Source organism: Talpa europaea (genome assembly GCF_964194135.1).
Source record: "Talpa europaea genome assembly, chromosome: 11".
Classification (NCBI taxonomy): Eukaryota; Metazoa; Chordata; class Mammalia; order Eulipotyphla; family Talpidae; genus Talpa; species Talpa europaea.
The window spans coordinates 40,646,361-40,663,642 of NC_140078.1; the positions used below are offsets into that span (position 1 = coordinate 40,646,361).

Sequence of the window (17,282 nt, forward strand, 5' to 3'; positions counted from 1 at the left end):
GAGGATGCTGGATGCCTAATATCAAAAGCCATAAAGCACGGAGGAGCATGTAAAGAAGAAAGGATGGGGGCCAGGGGAGCATGCCTGTGAGGGGCTGGGGCGGGGGGCTGCGGTGGTGGCAGGGAGAGCTTAAGAGGGTCTGTGGTTTTGGGACATGTATAAGTTTGTTCACACTTTAATGAAGTACATTTGAACAGCACACCCCATCACCTGATCTTGAAAGAGCAGAAAGGACATGGTTTACAGCAAACTTCCCCAGATGGTTTCACAACCAGCACACACGTCGGTGCACACCGCTGAGATCACTCATTTCTGCAGTTAGCAATCCCCTCCTGAACCTGTGAAGCTTGTGACTCCGGCCTAGAGAACAACAACCTATACTGGGGTTCTCCTCTGCAATACTCCTTGTAGGGGAAGCTCAAACTAGCCACAGCCACAGGAAGGCCCTGGGACCCCAGGCCATTGCACATCCACGAGGTCCCATCTAACTGATTTCTGAATCCGATTTGAGTTTTTTTTTTTTAAAGATTTATTTATCTATACATACAAGAATTGGGTGGGGTACAGGCAAGAAGTGTGGAGGTGTGTGTGAGAGGATTCACCAGAGAGAGTGGGGAAAAGAACAGGAGGACTGACTGTAATACACTGCTAAGGGGAGCAGCTGGCAAGACAGGAGAGGTCTATTGCACCCCTATTTGAGTTTTGTCTCCAGGCAGCTCTCATAATCTTCCTGAAGCATCTTCTCTGGAGGAAGGAGCCTCTCATAGAGGTTGTAGGCTGTGAGGCAGGACAGGCAGATTATGAGGGTCATTGGACCTGCTCAGAAGCCCCTGGGCAAGTATGGGATTGCCCTCACAGGGGAGCAGCCAGCCCTGAGAAGCACAGGGCAGAGATAGCAATGTTGCAAGTTGAGGGCCAGCGAGTGCACTTGGCCTCACCTGGCCTGCTGCCACCATTTCCTTAGGCCTGCCACGTCCAGGACACCAACACTCGCCCAGTCTCTGTCACACCAGGTGTGGTCAGTCTGAATCGAGATACCAGTTTTCAGAGACTTACTCTAAAAAGCATGTAAAATATCTCATTAAAATCTTATATTGTGTTTTGAAGTAACATTGTGGATATAATGGATTCAATAAAATGTTATTAAAATGAATGTGACCTATTTCTTCTTAGATATTTAATGCCTTCCCTTCCTTCCTGAAAATAACTTGTATGTCACATGTGTGACTTGTATTCTTTTTACTGGACAGCCCTTTGCACTTCTTCTGAAACCCCAGTTAGGTATTTTGGGGTCAGATATATTTCCTGAAAATTCAGGATATTTGGTTTCCTTGGTGACATGCTGGACACAGACTTCTCAGGACCACCAAGGAGCTCAGCTCATTCTAACCAATTAGGGCGACATGTGTAAACAAGTACTTAGCAGAGCTGGGAGCCAGGGTCTGTCTGCTTTCACATGGACCCCACCACATCTATTTGGGGTGCCAGTGAATAATTAGGGTGGCTACATGGCACCACTGGCACTAGCCAGGGAAAAGGCGACTAGTCCATCGACCATATTGGCAGCAAAGTCTGAGGACTCTAGACCAGTTAGGCTGGTCTAGAAGCAAGCTCATGAGGGAAAGCAGGGGAGGGTGGATTCAGCAGCAGCACTGGAAAGTGTCTGGGGAAAGGCAGGGGTGTAGGTGTGGGGGAGGGAGTCTGCAGGCTGGTGCGGATGGCAGGTAGAGCCTGAACAAGCACACACAGAGAGCTAAAAAATTGTACAGAGATGGGCAGCAGTGGTGAGGATGTCAGTTAGGGGCTGGTGTGTGTCTCAGTCCATTCTGGCTGCTATAACAAAATGCCAGTGAATCGGGTCTAAAAAAATTGAAATTTTAGTTCTCACAGTTCTCAAGGTGCAGGCAGATTTAGTGCCTTCTAAGAGTGTCCCAGTCCAGAGCTAGCTGTCTTTTCCTATGTCCTCACATGGAGGAAGAGAAGGGGGAACTCTCTGAGGTCCCTTTTATAAAGGCACTAACCCCATCCTTTTTTTTCACTTACCCAGTAAAACTTAGGATTTTAATTTTTAAGTCTTTTTTTTTCCCCAGAGGAAACATGGCTCTTTTTTATTAAGCCCAAAATATTAAACTTAAATTTTGAAAATACTGAGCTGGTTTCTATAATATTTTAATGTAGCATAGTTATTTATTTTTTAACTGATATTTTCTTATTTTATTTTATATATTTTTTATATCATTTTTCATTTTTGCACAATGCATGCATTTTCATCTTGGTTATAGTCCCCATATAATTCCCACCCCCTCTGTTTTGCTCCTATTCTCTTCTTCCCACACAAATGCCCAAAAATAGATGAATAGATGACTGGATCAAGAAGATGTGGTATACATACACAATGGAATAGTACTCAGCAATCAAAAAAGGTAAACTTATGCAATTTGCAGCAACATGGATGGAGCTGGAAGGGATCATGCTCAGCAAAACAACCCAGAAAGAAAAGACAAATACCAGATGGTCTCACTCATAGCAGGAATTGTTAAGTCTTTTTTCCAAAGCAAAATAATGCAATACATACCAGAACACCTAATTAACAAAATTAACAAATCATAGTAATTTTGTTATATAAATTAATCCATTAATTATAGGCTAGCAATGTTTCACATAGTGGAGCTTAACTGGTCTTTCAATCCCTTCAGTCTTTGATGGTGGACTTGACTTTGATGGCAGAAGCTTTTAGGTTTAGGCCCCACCAGCTACCATTCTCCAGCAGGAACCACAGTGCCAGATCTCCACAGCCCTGGTCCTTATGATTTTTTCACAGAGGGAGCAAGTAGTGTGCCTAGCATTTGGATGATTTCAGTTTTCTTCACCACTTTCCATACTGGTTCCCATATTTATGACAATCCTGACCTCCTTGGAGCATTTGAATGTCACTGCAAACTATTATTAATGGGTCTGAGCCCAGAGTCACTAGTTAACCCCAATCTGGAGGCTCCACCCTCAAGACCTAATCACACCAAAGGTGCCACCTCCTAATACCAACACTTGATATTAGGCTTCATGGGGAGGGGGCCCTGACATTCAGTCTTTAACTGTGGAAATGCTGAAAGGGGAAAATCTGCATTTGGGGTTCACACTAGGGACACGCTACTCCACTACAGTATCCACCCAAGGCAACAGCAAAAGCATGAAACCACAGAGGATCTCCAAGGAGGACCCAATGAACATTTCTTGCTCTTTCCAAAGGCAGTCTGGCCAAGTAAACTGACACTGACAGTTGAAAGAAAGAACAGCACAGTTTCCTTGCTACACATAGTCTGGGTACAAGGACATGCCAAGCAGTGTCTGTGGAACGACTGGGAGGAGCTCAGAGAGGAGGTCTCTTTTTCCTCTGGACCCTGATGATCTAGAATGTATGGAATTACTGGTCATACAAAACAAGTAAACATGGTGGTGATATGTCAATAGGACAGAAAACAGGTAGTAGGCACTCTCACTGGCCAAATATCATACAATTTGAGCACAAAATAATTAGCCACAGTAATGAATTACAAACCATTAAGAAAAATTGGGAACTAATTAGCCCATGCCAATGACAGATAGAAAGACGGATGTAGAGATATAGGACTTTTCTGGCTTACAGCGGAATACCAAGGGATAACCAACAGGTTTGGAGGGGTGCTGGAGTTGGAAAATCATCATTTCTGCAACCATCATGTTAAAGATTAGAGCAAGCAAGAATCAGCGATAGATACTAAGTCCAGGGAAAATTTTGATGATGAGAAGGATGTTTGCATGGTCTTAAAGCACTTCCCACTAACTGCTTATTAGTTACAAGTAAGAGAAAAAAACCAATTCCTTGACCAGGTAATCACATCGCCCATGCTATTTGTGTTCTAGCTGAGAATGAATACTCTTACTTTAAAAGAAACATCAGAGAAATACAAAAAGAGAACATTTCTATTAAAAAGGGGAGGGGAAGGCTGTGTTCTTCAAAAACATCAATGTTAAAGACAGAGCAAGGCTGTGGGAATGTGCTACAAGCTGAATGTGGCATTACTCTCAAATTCATATTCTGAATCCTAATGTCCAATGTGACGGCACTTGAAGGAGGGACCTTTGGGAGGTGATGAGTGGTCTTATATAAGAGTTCCCAGAGGGTTCCCTTGCCCTTTCTGCCACGTGGGGACACAGGGTAAGAAGGCCTACTCTCTGCACCCAGAAAGTAGGGCCTCATCAGACACCCTGAACATGAACTTTCAGCTTCCAGAACTGTGAAAAATAAATTTCTGTTGTTTATAAATGCCCCAGCGTGTGGTATTTTTGTCACAAGAGTCTGAATTAAGACAGAATGTTTCAGATTAAAGGACAGTAAATAAGGGCCTCTCTGGTGGCTTAAGGGATTAAGACGCAACCTATGAAGCTGTCTGCAGCCTCTGCAGCATGAGTTCAATCCCCCGGCTGGCCAGGGAGCAACCCATGTGGTGCAGCAGACCTCTCCTGGCTTGCCCGCTACTCCCCTCAGCAGTGTATTTCAGTCAGTCTGCCTGTTCTGCTCCCCACTCTGTCTCTGGTGAACCTCTCATCCCCCGCACCTCTGGTCTGTACACTAGTTCTTGTATGCATAAATAAATAACTCTTTAAAAAAATAAAATAAAGGACAGTTTCATTGGCTAGCTAACAAAACTGAAACACTACTCCTTTGCACATTTTCCTGCTGTAGTTGATTTCAAGCGATCAAGGACTTAACAAATTTCCTAAACATTTAACAATCTACCGTGGTGTGCACTGTGGTGAGGTGAGGGGGATCACCCTAGGTAATGCCCACTGATACATTCAAGGGTGGAGAGCCACGATGCAAATGACTTACCCTCAGACGATTCAGAAATTAACTGTACACATGTACACACACTCACACACACACACAGTGAGCGAGTGTGCAACCACAGAGCAACAGGGCAAAGTGTAAAGAGCAGTGATTCCAGGGAAAAGGGGACCAGTGGTACCCTGCACTATTTTTACTTTGGCAACTTTATGTTGGAAAACATTTTCAAATACAATTTTTTTCATGCTCCAAATTTTTTTTGGAAACAGTCAAAAAATATCCAATAAAGGGGGCGTGAAAATTTCTAAATAAATCAGCACTAAAATGTTAAACATTTCTGCTGATATTTCAAAAAATAAAATTGAAGAACCAAAGGGGACATGAGTTGAGCTCAGTAACAGAATCATGCTAAAGGAAACAGGGGTTTATACATGTGTGAAAATCCCACGTGCTACAGTAATGTGGTTATTTGTAAGTGCCGTCACTGCACAACAAGCTTAGAGGGAAGAAAACGCAGCACAGAAGTGTAATTCCAGGCAGAAAGTTACCGGGCACATTCTACACGACGGTCCCCAACCCTGACCCAACACACACCGGGTGGGTTCAGGAGGAGGGTGCAGCTGACCACACACAGGGTTCGGATCCGGAGTGGGAGGAAAGAGCAGAGGTCACAGCGCACTCCAGAACAGCGAGGGCTCACCTGTATCCTCTGGGGTGCCAGAGCATCATGAAGTAGGAACAAAGTCAGCTCTTTAGTGTGAAGGGAAATCACTAAGAAGTAAATTGACACACTCTTAACACCAATAATGCTTTATCTGTTGGAGTCCTCAGGAATTTTCAGAGTGTAGGGGGTGACACCACTGACACCATCCGCCTCCCCCACCCTACTCTGCACCTCAGTGTCAGCCACTGAAAGGAGTAACATCGTAGGCTGGGGCCAGGAACTTTAAACACTCAACATCAGACAACGCAATGAAGCCCTACATAGTGCCTGGAAAGCCAGAGGGGCCCTGCAGAACTGAGGCTGTTTAGCGACCTGGTCCACTGTGACAGGACCACCTGTGTGGGTCTGGGCAAGGACACTGAGCTGACAAGCCCTGTTTCCTCTCTGAACACTAGGCTCCATCAGCTCTGCCTGCCTGCTCAGAGAATGATGCTCCTGTTGTCCCAGGCCAGACTACCCTTCCCATGGAGGCCAAGAGTATGGGCCAGCAGAGACACCAAGCAGAAAAGAGAGGGACACAGCCTGAATTTCAACAATTGACCGACCCAGACAGATGCTGAAGACCCCATCTCACGTGCTCCAGCACCCCCTTCTTACTAGGCAGGGAGAGGCAGAGCAGCCCCCCAGCACAGGCGAACTCTGGGGGCCCAAGCCTTGAGATTGGACCCTCCTGGTACTACCACCCTCGCTACAGGGTGGCTGGGGCTGCAGGGAAGGGTTTCCTGAGGCTTCTGTGCATCAAATACTAAAAGGGCAGTCCAACCCAAGACAAAGGAAATGTGCCAGTTCAGTATGACAGGAGGGTTGGTTGGCAGGACACATACCCGGCACTTGAGCTCGTATTCCTTTAGAATCTTCGAGAACCGCTCCTCTTGGGCCAGGAGCTCCATGTTCTGTGGCTCCAGCTGAAAGACCCACACGGGAACATGACAGACCTCAGCACACATGCTGTCACCTCCTCACACTGATTCAGCACCTCCAGGTTCACTAGCTCGCCCTTCCTCTCTACCGCCCTTCCCTTTGTTTGAATTGTCTGTCTCGGGGCAGAAGGACGTTCTGAGTTTATGGAAGGTGGCCAAGGAACCACTTGGCGACTGTGGTGCATCCCTGCCTCCGCCCTCTGGGATTCCCCTGCCCAGCCCTGCCCTGTGCAACAGAGTGTTCTCCACCTCCCTCCGAGGAGTTGGGCAGAGCCAGTGAATTCATCATGGGCACTGAGCTCTAACTGCTCTTCTGTGCTCTACAACCTCCTTCCCGCCAACCCCAAACCTTTCACTGGGTCTGTCAGATGGTATTGACTGAGACCGTGTCACTAACAGGCCAGCAGCTGGCATGTGTGTGTGCGTGTGTGGGGTCTGACCAGGGAGTATCCCTGCACTATTAGGAAGGAGTGAGTGGTGGGGAAAGGGACAGTCATACTAATCTTTTTTCCAGTCTAGAATTTCAGTAGAAAAAAACCTAAATCCAGTCACCTGTATATTTGTTCTCAAGACACTGACACTTTTCACTGAACACCTATAGGCTCCTCTCTAAAGACAGAAAATCAGCAAAAGAACTTGCCTTATCCTTCAACACAAACTCCAGATCTTTCTGCAATTTCAGGACCAGCTTCTCTGATTCTGAGAGTTTTTCCACAACTTCGATAATCTCCTTCTGTAATCGACTGTTTTCCTGCAACATGCAGACCAATAGCTTGTCAGGTTCTGGGAACAAGAACCTGACATTCTTGTCAGCATGCTTGTCCCCACTCCAAGCAAGAGGCTGGTTCTCAGAAACACTCAGATTTTCAGGATGAAAGAAAACTCCTTACAGTGCAAAGCATCTGGTGCTCACTGCCTGGGCACCTTGCAGAGGGAGTGTGCTGCTGCTTGACCCACAGCCCAGAGACAATCCCGCTGCCTCTGTTTCTCCTGCCCCCATGATACCATGTTGGACACTCACTAAAGACCAGAAAACCTCTGCTCTGGGCTATGTATGCCAGGTCAAGCAGAGCACACTTTAGGTTTTAGTCCACACCCATGCTCTGCCTTAGTGGGTACAGCAGAATTGGTTGTTGCCTCTGTCCCTCCCTGATCACACCTTACAAGACCCAGATCAGAGAGAGCCCTGAGGATCCCTACCCGTCAGGCCACCCCTCCACGGCTAGAGAGAAGGGAGGGGCACTGCCTCTCCAGGAAAGGCCAGGATTCTTTCTCCTTTTGCTGAAAATATGCCATCTCCATGGCTGTGGCAAATATTCCTTAGTTTGAAATCCTAGTCATTTCCCTATCACTGAAACAGAAGCATCTTTGGGCCTTTGGGAGTTCAGTTGTCCACAAGAGTAAGAGCACGAAGCCTCAGGCATCTCTGCTTCTGTCTCTTCCCTCCCCGTCCACCAGCCCCACACCTACCTTCATGACCAGGGTCAGCTTCTCCCGAAGGCCAGCTTCTTCCACCCTCAGGCGCTCCAGATCTGTCTCCAGTGTGGCCCTCTGCCTGCGGGCCTGCTCCCAGAACAGCTCACGTTCCACTTCCACCTCTGACCGCAGGAGGCTCAGTCTTTCTCTGTACCCCTGTTCCAGGTGTCTGTAAGGCACACGCATCCTTGGAATGGACTCTCCCACCTGTGGCACCTGGCCACATCCTCTTGTATCAACTGTTCAGCTCGACAGATAGGGCCACCAATCATGGGCTGGTGGTGTCCCCATCCAGACAATGGGAGCTGGTGGGTCCCTGGAGCCAGTAATATACATCTTGGGGGCTATCTCTCTGAAGCCCCTGTGCCTCTCAACTTCCATGCCACAGGAACCACCAAATGCCTTTACTAAAATGTGCACAAAAGTGGGCCTCCCCAGTGGCACAGCAGGTTGAACGTTGCACTGTGAAGCTGTCCGCAGCCTCTGCAGTGCAGGTTCGATCCCAGCCGGCCGGCAAGAATCCCTCATGGCACGGCAGACCTCTCCTGCCTCGCCCACTGCTCCCATCAGCAGTGTATTTCGTCAGTTTGCCTATTCTGTTCCCCGCTCTGTCTCTGGTGAATCCTCTCACTCTCCTGCGCATCTGGCCTGTACCCTGGTTCTTGTATAAATAAATCTTAAAAAAAAAGTGCATAAAAGCATGCCTCTCTCAGACAGGAAACAGGCAACTAAATCCTGTGGATGTTAAAACTAAAAACATTCAGAGAAAAAGAAGCACTTTCCCCTCAAATTCTGCATTAATTTTTTGCAAAGCCATTTCCATCAACTGGAAAAAAGAAGCCAAATCTTAATTTTATCATTGCAATAGTTGCTTGACAGGACCTCTCAAACCCCATCTATCTAGACTGAATAGTAAAATTTTTACTTTGGCAGAAGGCTTAGCTGTGTTTATTATATACAAGAGAACTCCAGAGCCTCCTCCACTGATAGTCTGGATTCTCAATCTTGTCTCAACTTTAAAGAAAGCACCCAAAGGGGAAGGAGGGCAACTATTACATAGGGAAAAACAGAAAGATAAATTTGGCTAATTTAACACTCCACAAACATTGGGATACATATTTGATCCTATCACTCCACCCTTTGAAAATGTTTGAAATATACAACAAGAGGGAAATGGTTGAATAAAACATGGCAGAAAAAACAACAACAAAAATGGCAGAGCCATGTAACTGGATGTTCTGAGGCCATCAGAGGAATATATAATAAAATACTATTTTGTAAATAATGATGTGCATGGGAAAAAGGAGAAAAACACATATAAAAATATCAGAAGTGATAATCCTTAGGATTAAGATTACTGCTTTTGGGCCTCCCCTGGTGGCATAGCGGTTGAGCGCTGGGCTGCGAAGGTGCCCACAGCCTCTGCAGTGCCAGTTGGATCCCCGGCCGCTGGGCGAGGGTCCCACATGATGCGCAGACCTCTCTGCCGCCCACTGCTCCTCTCAGTAGCGTACTTCAGTCCTTCTGCCTGTTCTGCTCTCCGCTCTGGCTCTGGTGAATTCTCTCACCCTCCTGCACTTCTGACTGTACCCAGTGCTTGTATAAATAAATAAATAAATAAATCTTTTAAAAATTAAAATAATTAAAAAAAAAGATTACTGCTTTTATTTTTCTTTTTACTTGTGTTTTCTAAATTTTCTACAATGAACACACATCATTTACTACTTTTGCAATAACAAAGATCTAATGTAACAATAAAAGTTATTTCTAAAAACCTGATGGTGCCCTTTTGCTCCTGAGACAAAACCCAAATGCCCCACAGAGCCCTCTCATGTCCCTCAGCCAGATTCTCAGGCCAACATCACACCTTTGAGTTTGTGATTCTTTGACCCCAGGAAAGACAGATCACAAAATTCTCCCCTGATAGTTGGGAGGGGATCAAGTCGAGCATGTCACAATTGAAGCCAAGCAGTTAGCTTCTCCATCTGATTGTCTAAAATCAATTTAGTTTTTAATGCAATTGGTTGAAAAGGGGCTTTTTTCCATGAACAACACTAAGCTAGGGGCAGGGTAAAAGCAGGGGAAGTTAGCACTGGGAGGACAGGAATGCTGGAGGCCCTTGCAGACCTCTCACCTCTCCTGGAGTCTTGGTTAGGCAGCAACTGCAGGTCTCAGAGGCACCATCAGCACCACTGGATCTGTTCAGGACAGATCCTAACACTGCAGAGTCAGCCTTGAGACTGAGGCCCTTGGCTAAAAGACACTTGAGGAGATAGGGAGGGACAGTGAGAGAGCAAATGTGCTGTTGGTTTCCTTCAGGATTCTTCCAGTTCTTATTTTTTTTTAAACATTCATATGGAGCCACAAAAAATCTTGAATAGCCGAAGTTCCCCTGACTAAAACAAAGGAGATGGAAGTATCACACTCCAAGACTTCAAACTATACTACAAAGCCATAATAATAAAACCAGTGTGGTACTGGAACAAAAAAAGACACACAGACCAATGGAACTGAATAGGAAGCCCAGAAATAAAGCTGCACATAAATGGACACCTAATATTTGACAGAGAAGCAAAGAATTTGCAATGGAACATGGACAATTTGCTGGGAAAACTGGACCACCACATACAAAAGAATGAAACTAGACCACTACCTTACACTATGCACAAAAATCAACTCAAAATGGATAAGAGATCTGAATGTAAGATATGAAACCATAAAATATATAGAAAAAAATATAGGCAAAACACTACAAGACATACATCTCAGTAACATCTTTAAAGACTCATCCTCCAAAGCAAAAAAAGTGATGAAAAAGATAAAGAGCTGGGATTACATCCAACTAAATAGCTTCTGTACAGCAAAAAAGACATTAACCAAAACAAAGAGACACCCTAATGATTGGGAGAAAATTATGCACTCCATACAACTGATAAGAGACTGATCACAAAGATATACAAAGAACTCACACGACTCAACAAAAACAAAGTAAACAATCCAGTCAAGAAATGGGCAGAAGAACTAAAAAGACACTTCTCTAAAGTGGAAATGCAAATAGCCAACAGGCATATGAAAAAATATTCAATGTTTTCTCCCTCTTAATCAGGGAAATGCAAATCAAAATCACAATGAGACATCACCTAACACTAGTAAGAATGGCACATATCAAACAAACTAACAACAACAAATGTTGATGAGGATGTGGTGAAAAAGGAACTCTCCTGCACTGCTGGTGCGAATGCAAACTGGTCCAACCACTATGGAGAGCTGTCTGGAGGTTCCTCCAACTACTGCAAATGGAGCTAACATATGACACAGCAATTCCATTCTTAGGGATCTATCCAAAGGACACAAAAACACTATTTCAAAAGAACACCTGTACCCCTCTGTTTATTGAAGTACTATTTATAATAGGTAAGACTTGGAAACAACCCAAATGACCCAAAATAGATGACTGGATCAAGATGTGATACATATACACAATGGAATACTATTCAGCAATCAATAAAGATAAACTAATGTCATTTGCAGCCAACATGGATGGAGCCAGAAGGGATTATGCTCAGTGAAATAAGTCAGATGGAAAAAGAAAAATATTGGATGGTTTCACTTATAGGAGGAATATAAGGGAACCAAATAAGGCATTAGGGAAAAAATAACAATAAAAAACATAACAAAACAAAATAAAAATAAACAGACAACTATACATTCTGCGGTGGGGGGGGTGTAGGGGAGAGGGATCAAAACGAGAGAGGGAAGAGCACAAGGGACTATGGTGATGGTGCACAGGTGAACTGGTGGTGGAAATTCTATGGGGACTATACCTGAGTAAAGAAAGCAAACATTGTATGTAAATGAGCAATGATGTAAAATATATATAAATAAATTAAAAAATAACATCAATGTTCATTTTTGTACAATGTTTGATTTCTTCCCTCAGGTGTAGTCCCCATAAAATTCCCACCACCACTTCACCTGTGAACTGTCACCATAGTCTCTTGTGCTCTCCCTTCCCCTCCCCTGCTGAACAGCTCCAATTTGTGGTTTGCCTGCTAGTTTTATCTTTTTTTTTCTGAACCCTTGTTTGGTTCCCCTGTATTCCTCCTGTAAGTGAAATAATCCAATATTTTTCTTTTTCCTTCTGGCTTACTTCACTGAACAAAATCCCTTCTAGCTCCATCCATGCTCCAGCCCCTAATTTGTTCTTTAATATTTATTTATTTGTTTGTTTGTTTATTTATTTATTTATACAAGCACTGGGTACAGTCAGAAGCTGGGAGGGTAAGAGAACTCACCAGAGCCAGAGCGGGGAACAGAACAGGCAGACTGACAAAGTGCACTACTGAGGGGAGCAGCGGGTGGCAGGAGAGGTCTGCGCCCCATGTGCGACCCTCACCCGGGGGCAGGGGATCGAACTGGCGCTGCAGAGGCTGTGGGCAGCTTCTCAACCCAACGCTCAACTGCTGCGCCACTGGGGAGGCCCTGTTTTTTTAATTTTAACAATGGACTTTATTTAACCAATATATCCAAAGTATCATTTCAAAATGTAATCAATATAAAATAATCAGTGATGAGATAGTTTATATTCTGTTTCTGGTACTCTATTTTACACTTTGTTTTTTTATTTATATATATTTTACATCATTGTTCATTTTCAAACAATGTTTGCTTCCCCCTACCCCCCAGGTGTAGTTCCCATAGAATTTCCTTCACCAATGCTCCCTTGCACCATCTCCTCAGTTCCCTTTGCTCCTCCCTCCCTCCCTCTGATCCCTCTTCTGCCTCCTCCCCTGCAGGATGTCTCTGGTTTATAATTGTCTGCTGTTTTTGTTGTGTTGTGTTTTTCATTGTTATTGTTTTGTTCCCCTGATGTCTTATTTGGTTCTCCTATATTCCTCCTATAAGTGAAACCATCTGATATTTTTCTTTTTCCTTCTGACTTATTTCACTGAGCATAATTCCTTCTAGCTCCATCCACGTTGCTGTGAAAGCCATGAATTTATCTTCTTCTATTGCTGAATAAAATTCCATTGTGTTTATGTACCACATCTTTTTGATCCAGTCATCTATCTTTGGGCACTTGGGTTGTTTCCAGGTTTTACCTACTGTAAATAGTGCTGCAATAAACACAGGGGTACGGGTGTTCTTTTGAATCAATGTTTTTGTTTCCTTTGGGTAGATCCCTAGTAGCAGAATTGCTGGATTATATGTTAGCTCCATTTTTAGTAGACTGAGGAGCCTCCAGATAGCTTTCCATAGTATTGGACCAGTTTGCACTCCCACCAGCAGTGTAGGAAAGTTCTTTTTTCACCACATCTTTGCCAACAACACCCTACTGATTGGGAAAAAATCTTGGCATTCCATAAAACTGTTAAAGGACTAATCACAAAGATATTCAAAGAATTCACATGATCCAAAAAGTACAAAGTAACAATCCAATCAAGAAATGGGCTGAAGAACTTAAAAGACATTTCTCCAAAGAGGAAATGTAAATGGCTAATAGACATATGAAAAAATGTTCAATATCCCTTATAATCAGGGAAATGCACATCAAAACCACAATGAGGTACCAACTTACACCAGTAAGAACAGCACATATCAAAAAAAAAACAGGCCCTAATTTTTAATCATAGTTTCACTCTGGAAACCCACGCCGACTTCATGACTGGTTCTGCAAGTCAGGAAAGTAAGGAGAATATCAGATTTGCAAAGTTAATCAATCCTCTGTGGCCGAGAGTCCACCGTGAGAAGTTTATAGCTCTTCCTGGTAACCTGTCAGAGAGAAGTGAAGTGCGAAAGCTCATGGATAACTCTTGGGTGTTCAAGAGTATCAGCTGAACAGACTTTCAACTGCTGATTTTTAACTAAGCACAACTTTGTGATAAGCATGCACATGTTCTACACAGAGGGGAGGGGACTCGCCACATCCACTGGCCAGAACTCAAGTCCTGGCTCTCCACACATGGGCTTTTTGGCCTCACAGACACCTCCTTATAGTAAGACTTCATTTATTATCTCAGGTTTGACTGGGAATTTTTTTTAAAGATTTTTAAGAACTGGGATGTAGGCCAGAGGTGCAGGGTGTGAGAGGATTCACCAGAGACAGAGTGGGGAACAGAACAGGCAGATCTATTGAAACACACTGCTGAGGGGAACAGCATTGAAGACAGGAGAGGTTTTCTGTGCCATGTGGGGCACCTCCCTGGCCGGGGATTGAACTCATGTAGCAGTGGCTGGCGATAGCTTGATAGAGCTGAGACTTTAACCTCTGTGCCACCAGGGAGGCCCAGTGACTGGGAATATTTTTTAAAGTTTGATGAAAGGACACAATTTTTAGCTTTCTTGAATTTTCAGCTTTACTATGATCTACAAGAGACCTGCAGTGCATGGCCAATTTGCTCTCACATGCTCATACTTATACACACTCTCATGCCCGCCTCTTGCTGCCCACTGGTACCATCTCTCCATACTCCTCCTCCATGAGCCACAAAGATTAGTGAAAAGTCCAACTGGTGACCTAACCAGCTGCTTTGGGTATTTCCCAGCTGCCCCCAGAAGCAAAAAGGGGATTCAGCCTTTGGGAACTGGAGGTGTATGGACTTGGATGTGAGGACCTGCTCTACTCAGATCCGCTCCTGCATAGAATGTGACACATGGGAAGGCAGTGGCCACAATGGGACAGTATGTCCTGCTTCTGAAGCCTGACTCCACAGGCAACGGCAAAGCAGGAGCCCCAGGCAAACCAGCTACATCCATGGGCTCTTCCAATTCCTACTCCTCTGGCCTCCCTGCCCTGTGAGCCACAAGACCACAAGAGAATGGCTTCCTAGTCATGACCAGACCATCCCCACACACATGGGGCAAGTCTCTCTCAGGGTCATGCTGGGAGCCTGCACATATAGCATAAGGTGGGAGGCAGAAGTGCCTATGAATCCTTGAGACTGTCCATCCAGACATTCAGGGCACTGGGGGCTTTATGTATGTCACACTGTGCTACCCACAAACCTTGCTGACAGAAATATATTGCCTTCAAATGCTACAATCACACGCAATGTGGGAGACACAGGTGCAGAGGCACAGGAACAAGGAGTCTGCTGACTAAGCAGACAAGGGGGCGAGGCCACTCACATCACCTGAGTTGTTGCCTCTCTGGCCCCTGGTTTCACCAAGGCACACATGGCTGACCCACACCAGCCATACAATGGCTTTGCAACTCAGCCCTGAGTTGAATACTGACACACTGACTGTGTCCCTCTGTGTAGACAATGGGTTATCCCATTTTAAAGAAGAGGAGCTGTAGGGACCACCCAGGATGACAGCAAGGTATCAACATAGCAAGGACTCTGGATCCTTAGTGTCCATCTTGGGTGAACCCTTCCATCCCCTGGTGGAGCCATGAAGGGGTGGGGGCTGATAAGACCTCTGTACCCCATGAGTAAAGGAGAAAGGGAGGGGGCCAGCAGCCCCTGTGTGCCCCACCATGAGCATAAGAGCTGAGTGGAGCAGACTGGCTTCTCCACCATACACACACCCTTCGCTGTCCTTGAGGGGACACTTCTGGGTGACAAAAACTTTGAAAAGGTGAGCCATCAGCCCCCAGGACAGGCTGTCCCCCGCTGTGCAGTGAAGCAGTTCCTCTCTCTTTGCCCCAGACTGGGAAACCTGCGACTGGAATTACCCATACATTTTAGGTAATAAACCAGAAGGCGGTTTGTTGCTCTTGAGTCAAGAGTCTTTCTTGCCCAAGAGTCTTTTCCTTTGGTCTCCATCCAACAGCAGAGCAGATAACCAGGCAGGGGTCTGTGCAGCCCACGTGGGAGGCGATGCCTGTGGTCAGGTGTTGAGCTCAGGGCTTCCACCATATTCAGCTCCTTCCTGCTCGCCATTTTCTGGCTCTTGCTCCAATGTCCCTGACTCAGTAAACACAGGCATATACAGAAGACTTGGCTGGAGTGGACCCCACGTAATAAAGGAAGCAGTGTGAGGGCAGCAGAGAATTCTCTCTGCAGCACACAGCCCACAGGGCCACACCTATGGCACCATGTTCCCAATCATAAAGAGCAAAACTGCTTTTTAAAATGTACCCCTTTTCTCTCAAAGGACTCCCCACATGTATAGCTTCTAGATTGGTTCAGGTGAAGTAGGAGGGCTCGGCCCACCGGGTCAAGCCCCTGGCTCAGCGGGCACAGCCACAGGGGCTGGGAGTCGCTGGCTGCTGAGCAGGGGATGTACCACCTACTTGATCTTCTGCTCTGTGAGCTGCTCCAGGGCGGTGTGGCAGTCATCCATCTCTTTCACAAACTCCAGGTTCCTCTTCTCGGCTTTCTCCAGATCCTGCCGTGCCTTGTCTCGCTCCCTCGCCATCTGCTCCACTTGTCCCCTGACAGGGGAAGGAGACAGGGTCAAACGGGGATGCCTGCAGGCCCAGGGGGCCCTTGACTATGGGAAAGATGAAGACATTCTTGTAAAGGCATTAAGTAGCCAGCGCTGGCTTCAGCCCTCACTGCCACCACCAACCACCTCCTGCGGTGGCTAGTAAGTGACTGTGCCTACTTCACAGATGCATACGCTGAGCAGGGGGCTGACTCTTGCCAAGGGAAGTTTCTAGGTGCCTGAGTCCAGAGTGTGCCACATCTTCAGATGGCCTCAGACAGGTGGGAATCTATCTGTGTACCCTCTTGTCTCTGGTGGGCCTCAGACTCTAGGAATCCCCAGCATCCAATCTGGAAATGGGTATTATGAAGGAGAGAAGGCTGACTACCCATTGTCCTGCCTGTGCAGAGTCTGGCACCTGAATGGGCATGTGATTCATGCAGCACAGAAGGCAATCAATGGGTGTGTGTGTGTGTGTGTGTGTGTTGCCCTGACTCCACTTGGCCTTCCTAGGTTCTGTTCAAATTATGATTCTGGGGGCTGTTTCTCCCCCACCCCCTGGAGGAGCATGAGCCTCTCTTCCCACTCTCTCCCCCACCCCCCCACCCCTGGCAGTCTTTCTCTGATCCCATTTGCAGACCTGCCCAAGGTCAGCAGTCTCAACCTAATCATCAGATGCAAAGTCCTCAGGACTGAGACTGTTTTGCCAATCTTTTCAGTGGTTTCATAACATCAATAAAAACAAAACAAAAACAACTTTAATGCCAATCTGAGCAGATGGGTGGCTGAAATAGTTAAATCCAAGCCAAGACCAATTAAAATGGAATGTACTTTTGGCCCAACTGCTTCTCTGTACTCAGTGATACATCTTCTTCTCTCCTGCTGGCTGGCCCAAGTCCAGGAGCGCTTGGCTGAACTGGAGTATTCCCACCTCTGCCCATGAGCTCCAGTGGCAGCAGGTTGG

General features: G+C 45.8%; 1 protein-coding gene across 1 annotated transcript in view; it reads right to left on the minus strand.

The window, feature by feature from the left end:
* NINL (ninein like) overlaps positions 1 to 17,282 on the minus strand; it is a gene marked incomplete at its 3' end in the record, with an annotated part of 85,323 nt that overhangs the window by 31,120 nt on the left and 36,921 nt on the right. Inside the window, exons 9-12 of the mRNA XM_084247729.1 lie at positions 16,185 to 16,325; positions 7,940 to 8,114; positions 7,110 to 7,220; positions 6,374 to 6,454 (exon numbers count right to left, since the gene is read on the minus strand). Of these exons, the coding sequence (XP_084103855.1) occupies positions 6,374 to 6,454; positions 7,110 to 7,220; positions 7,940 to 8,114; positions 16,185 to 16,325 (508 nt within the window). The remainder of the gene's footprint in view (positions 1 to 6,373; positions 6,455 to 7,109; positions 7,221 to 7,939; positions 8,115 to 16,184; positions 16,326 to 17,282) is intronic.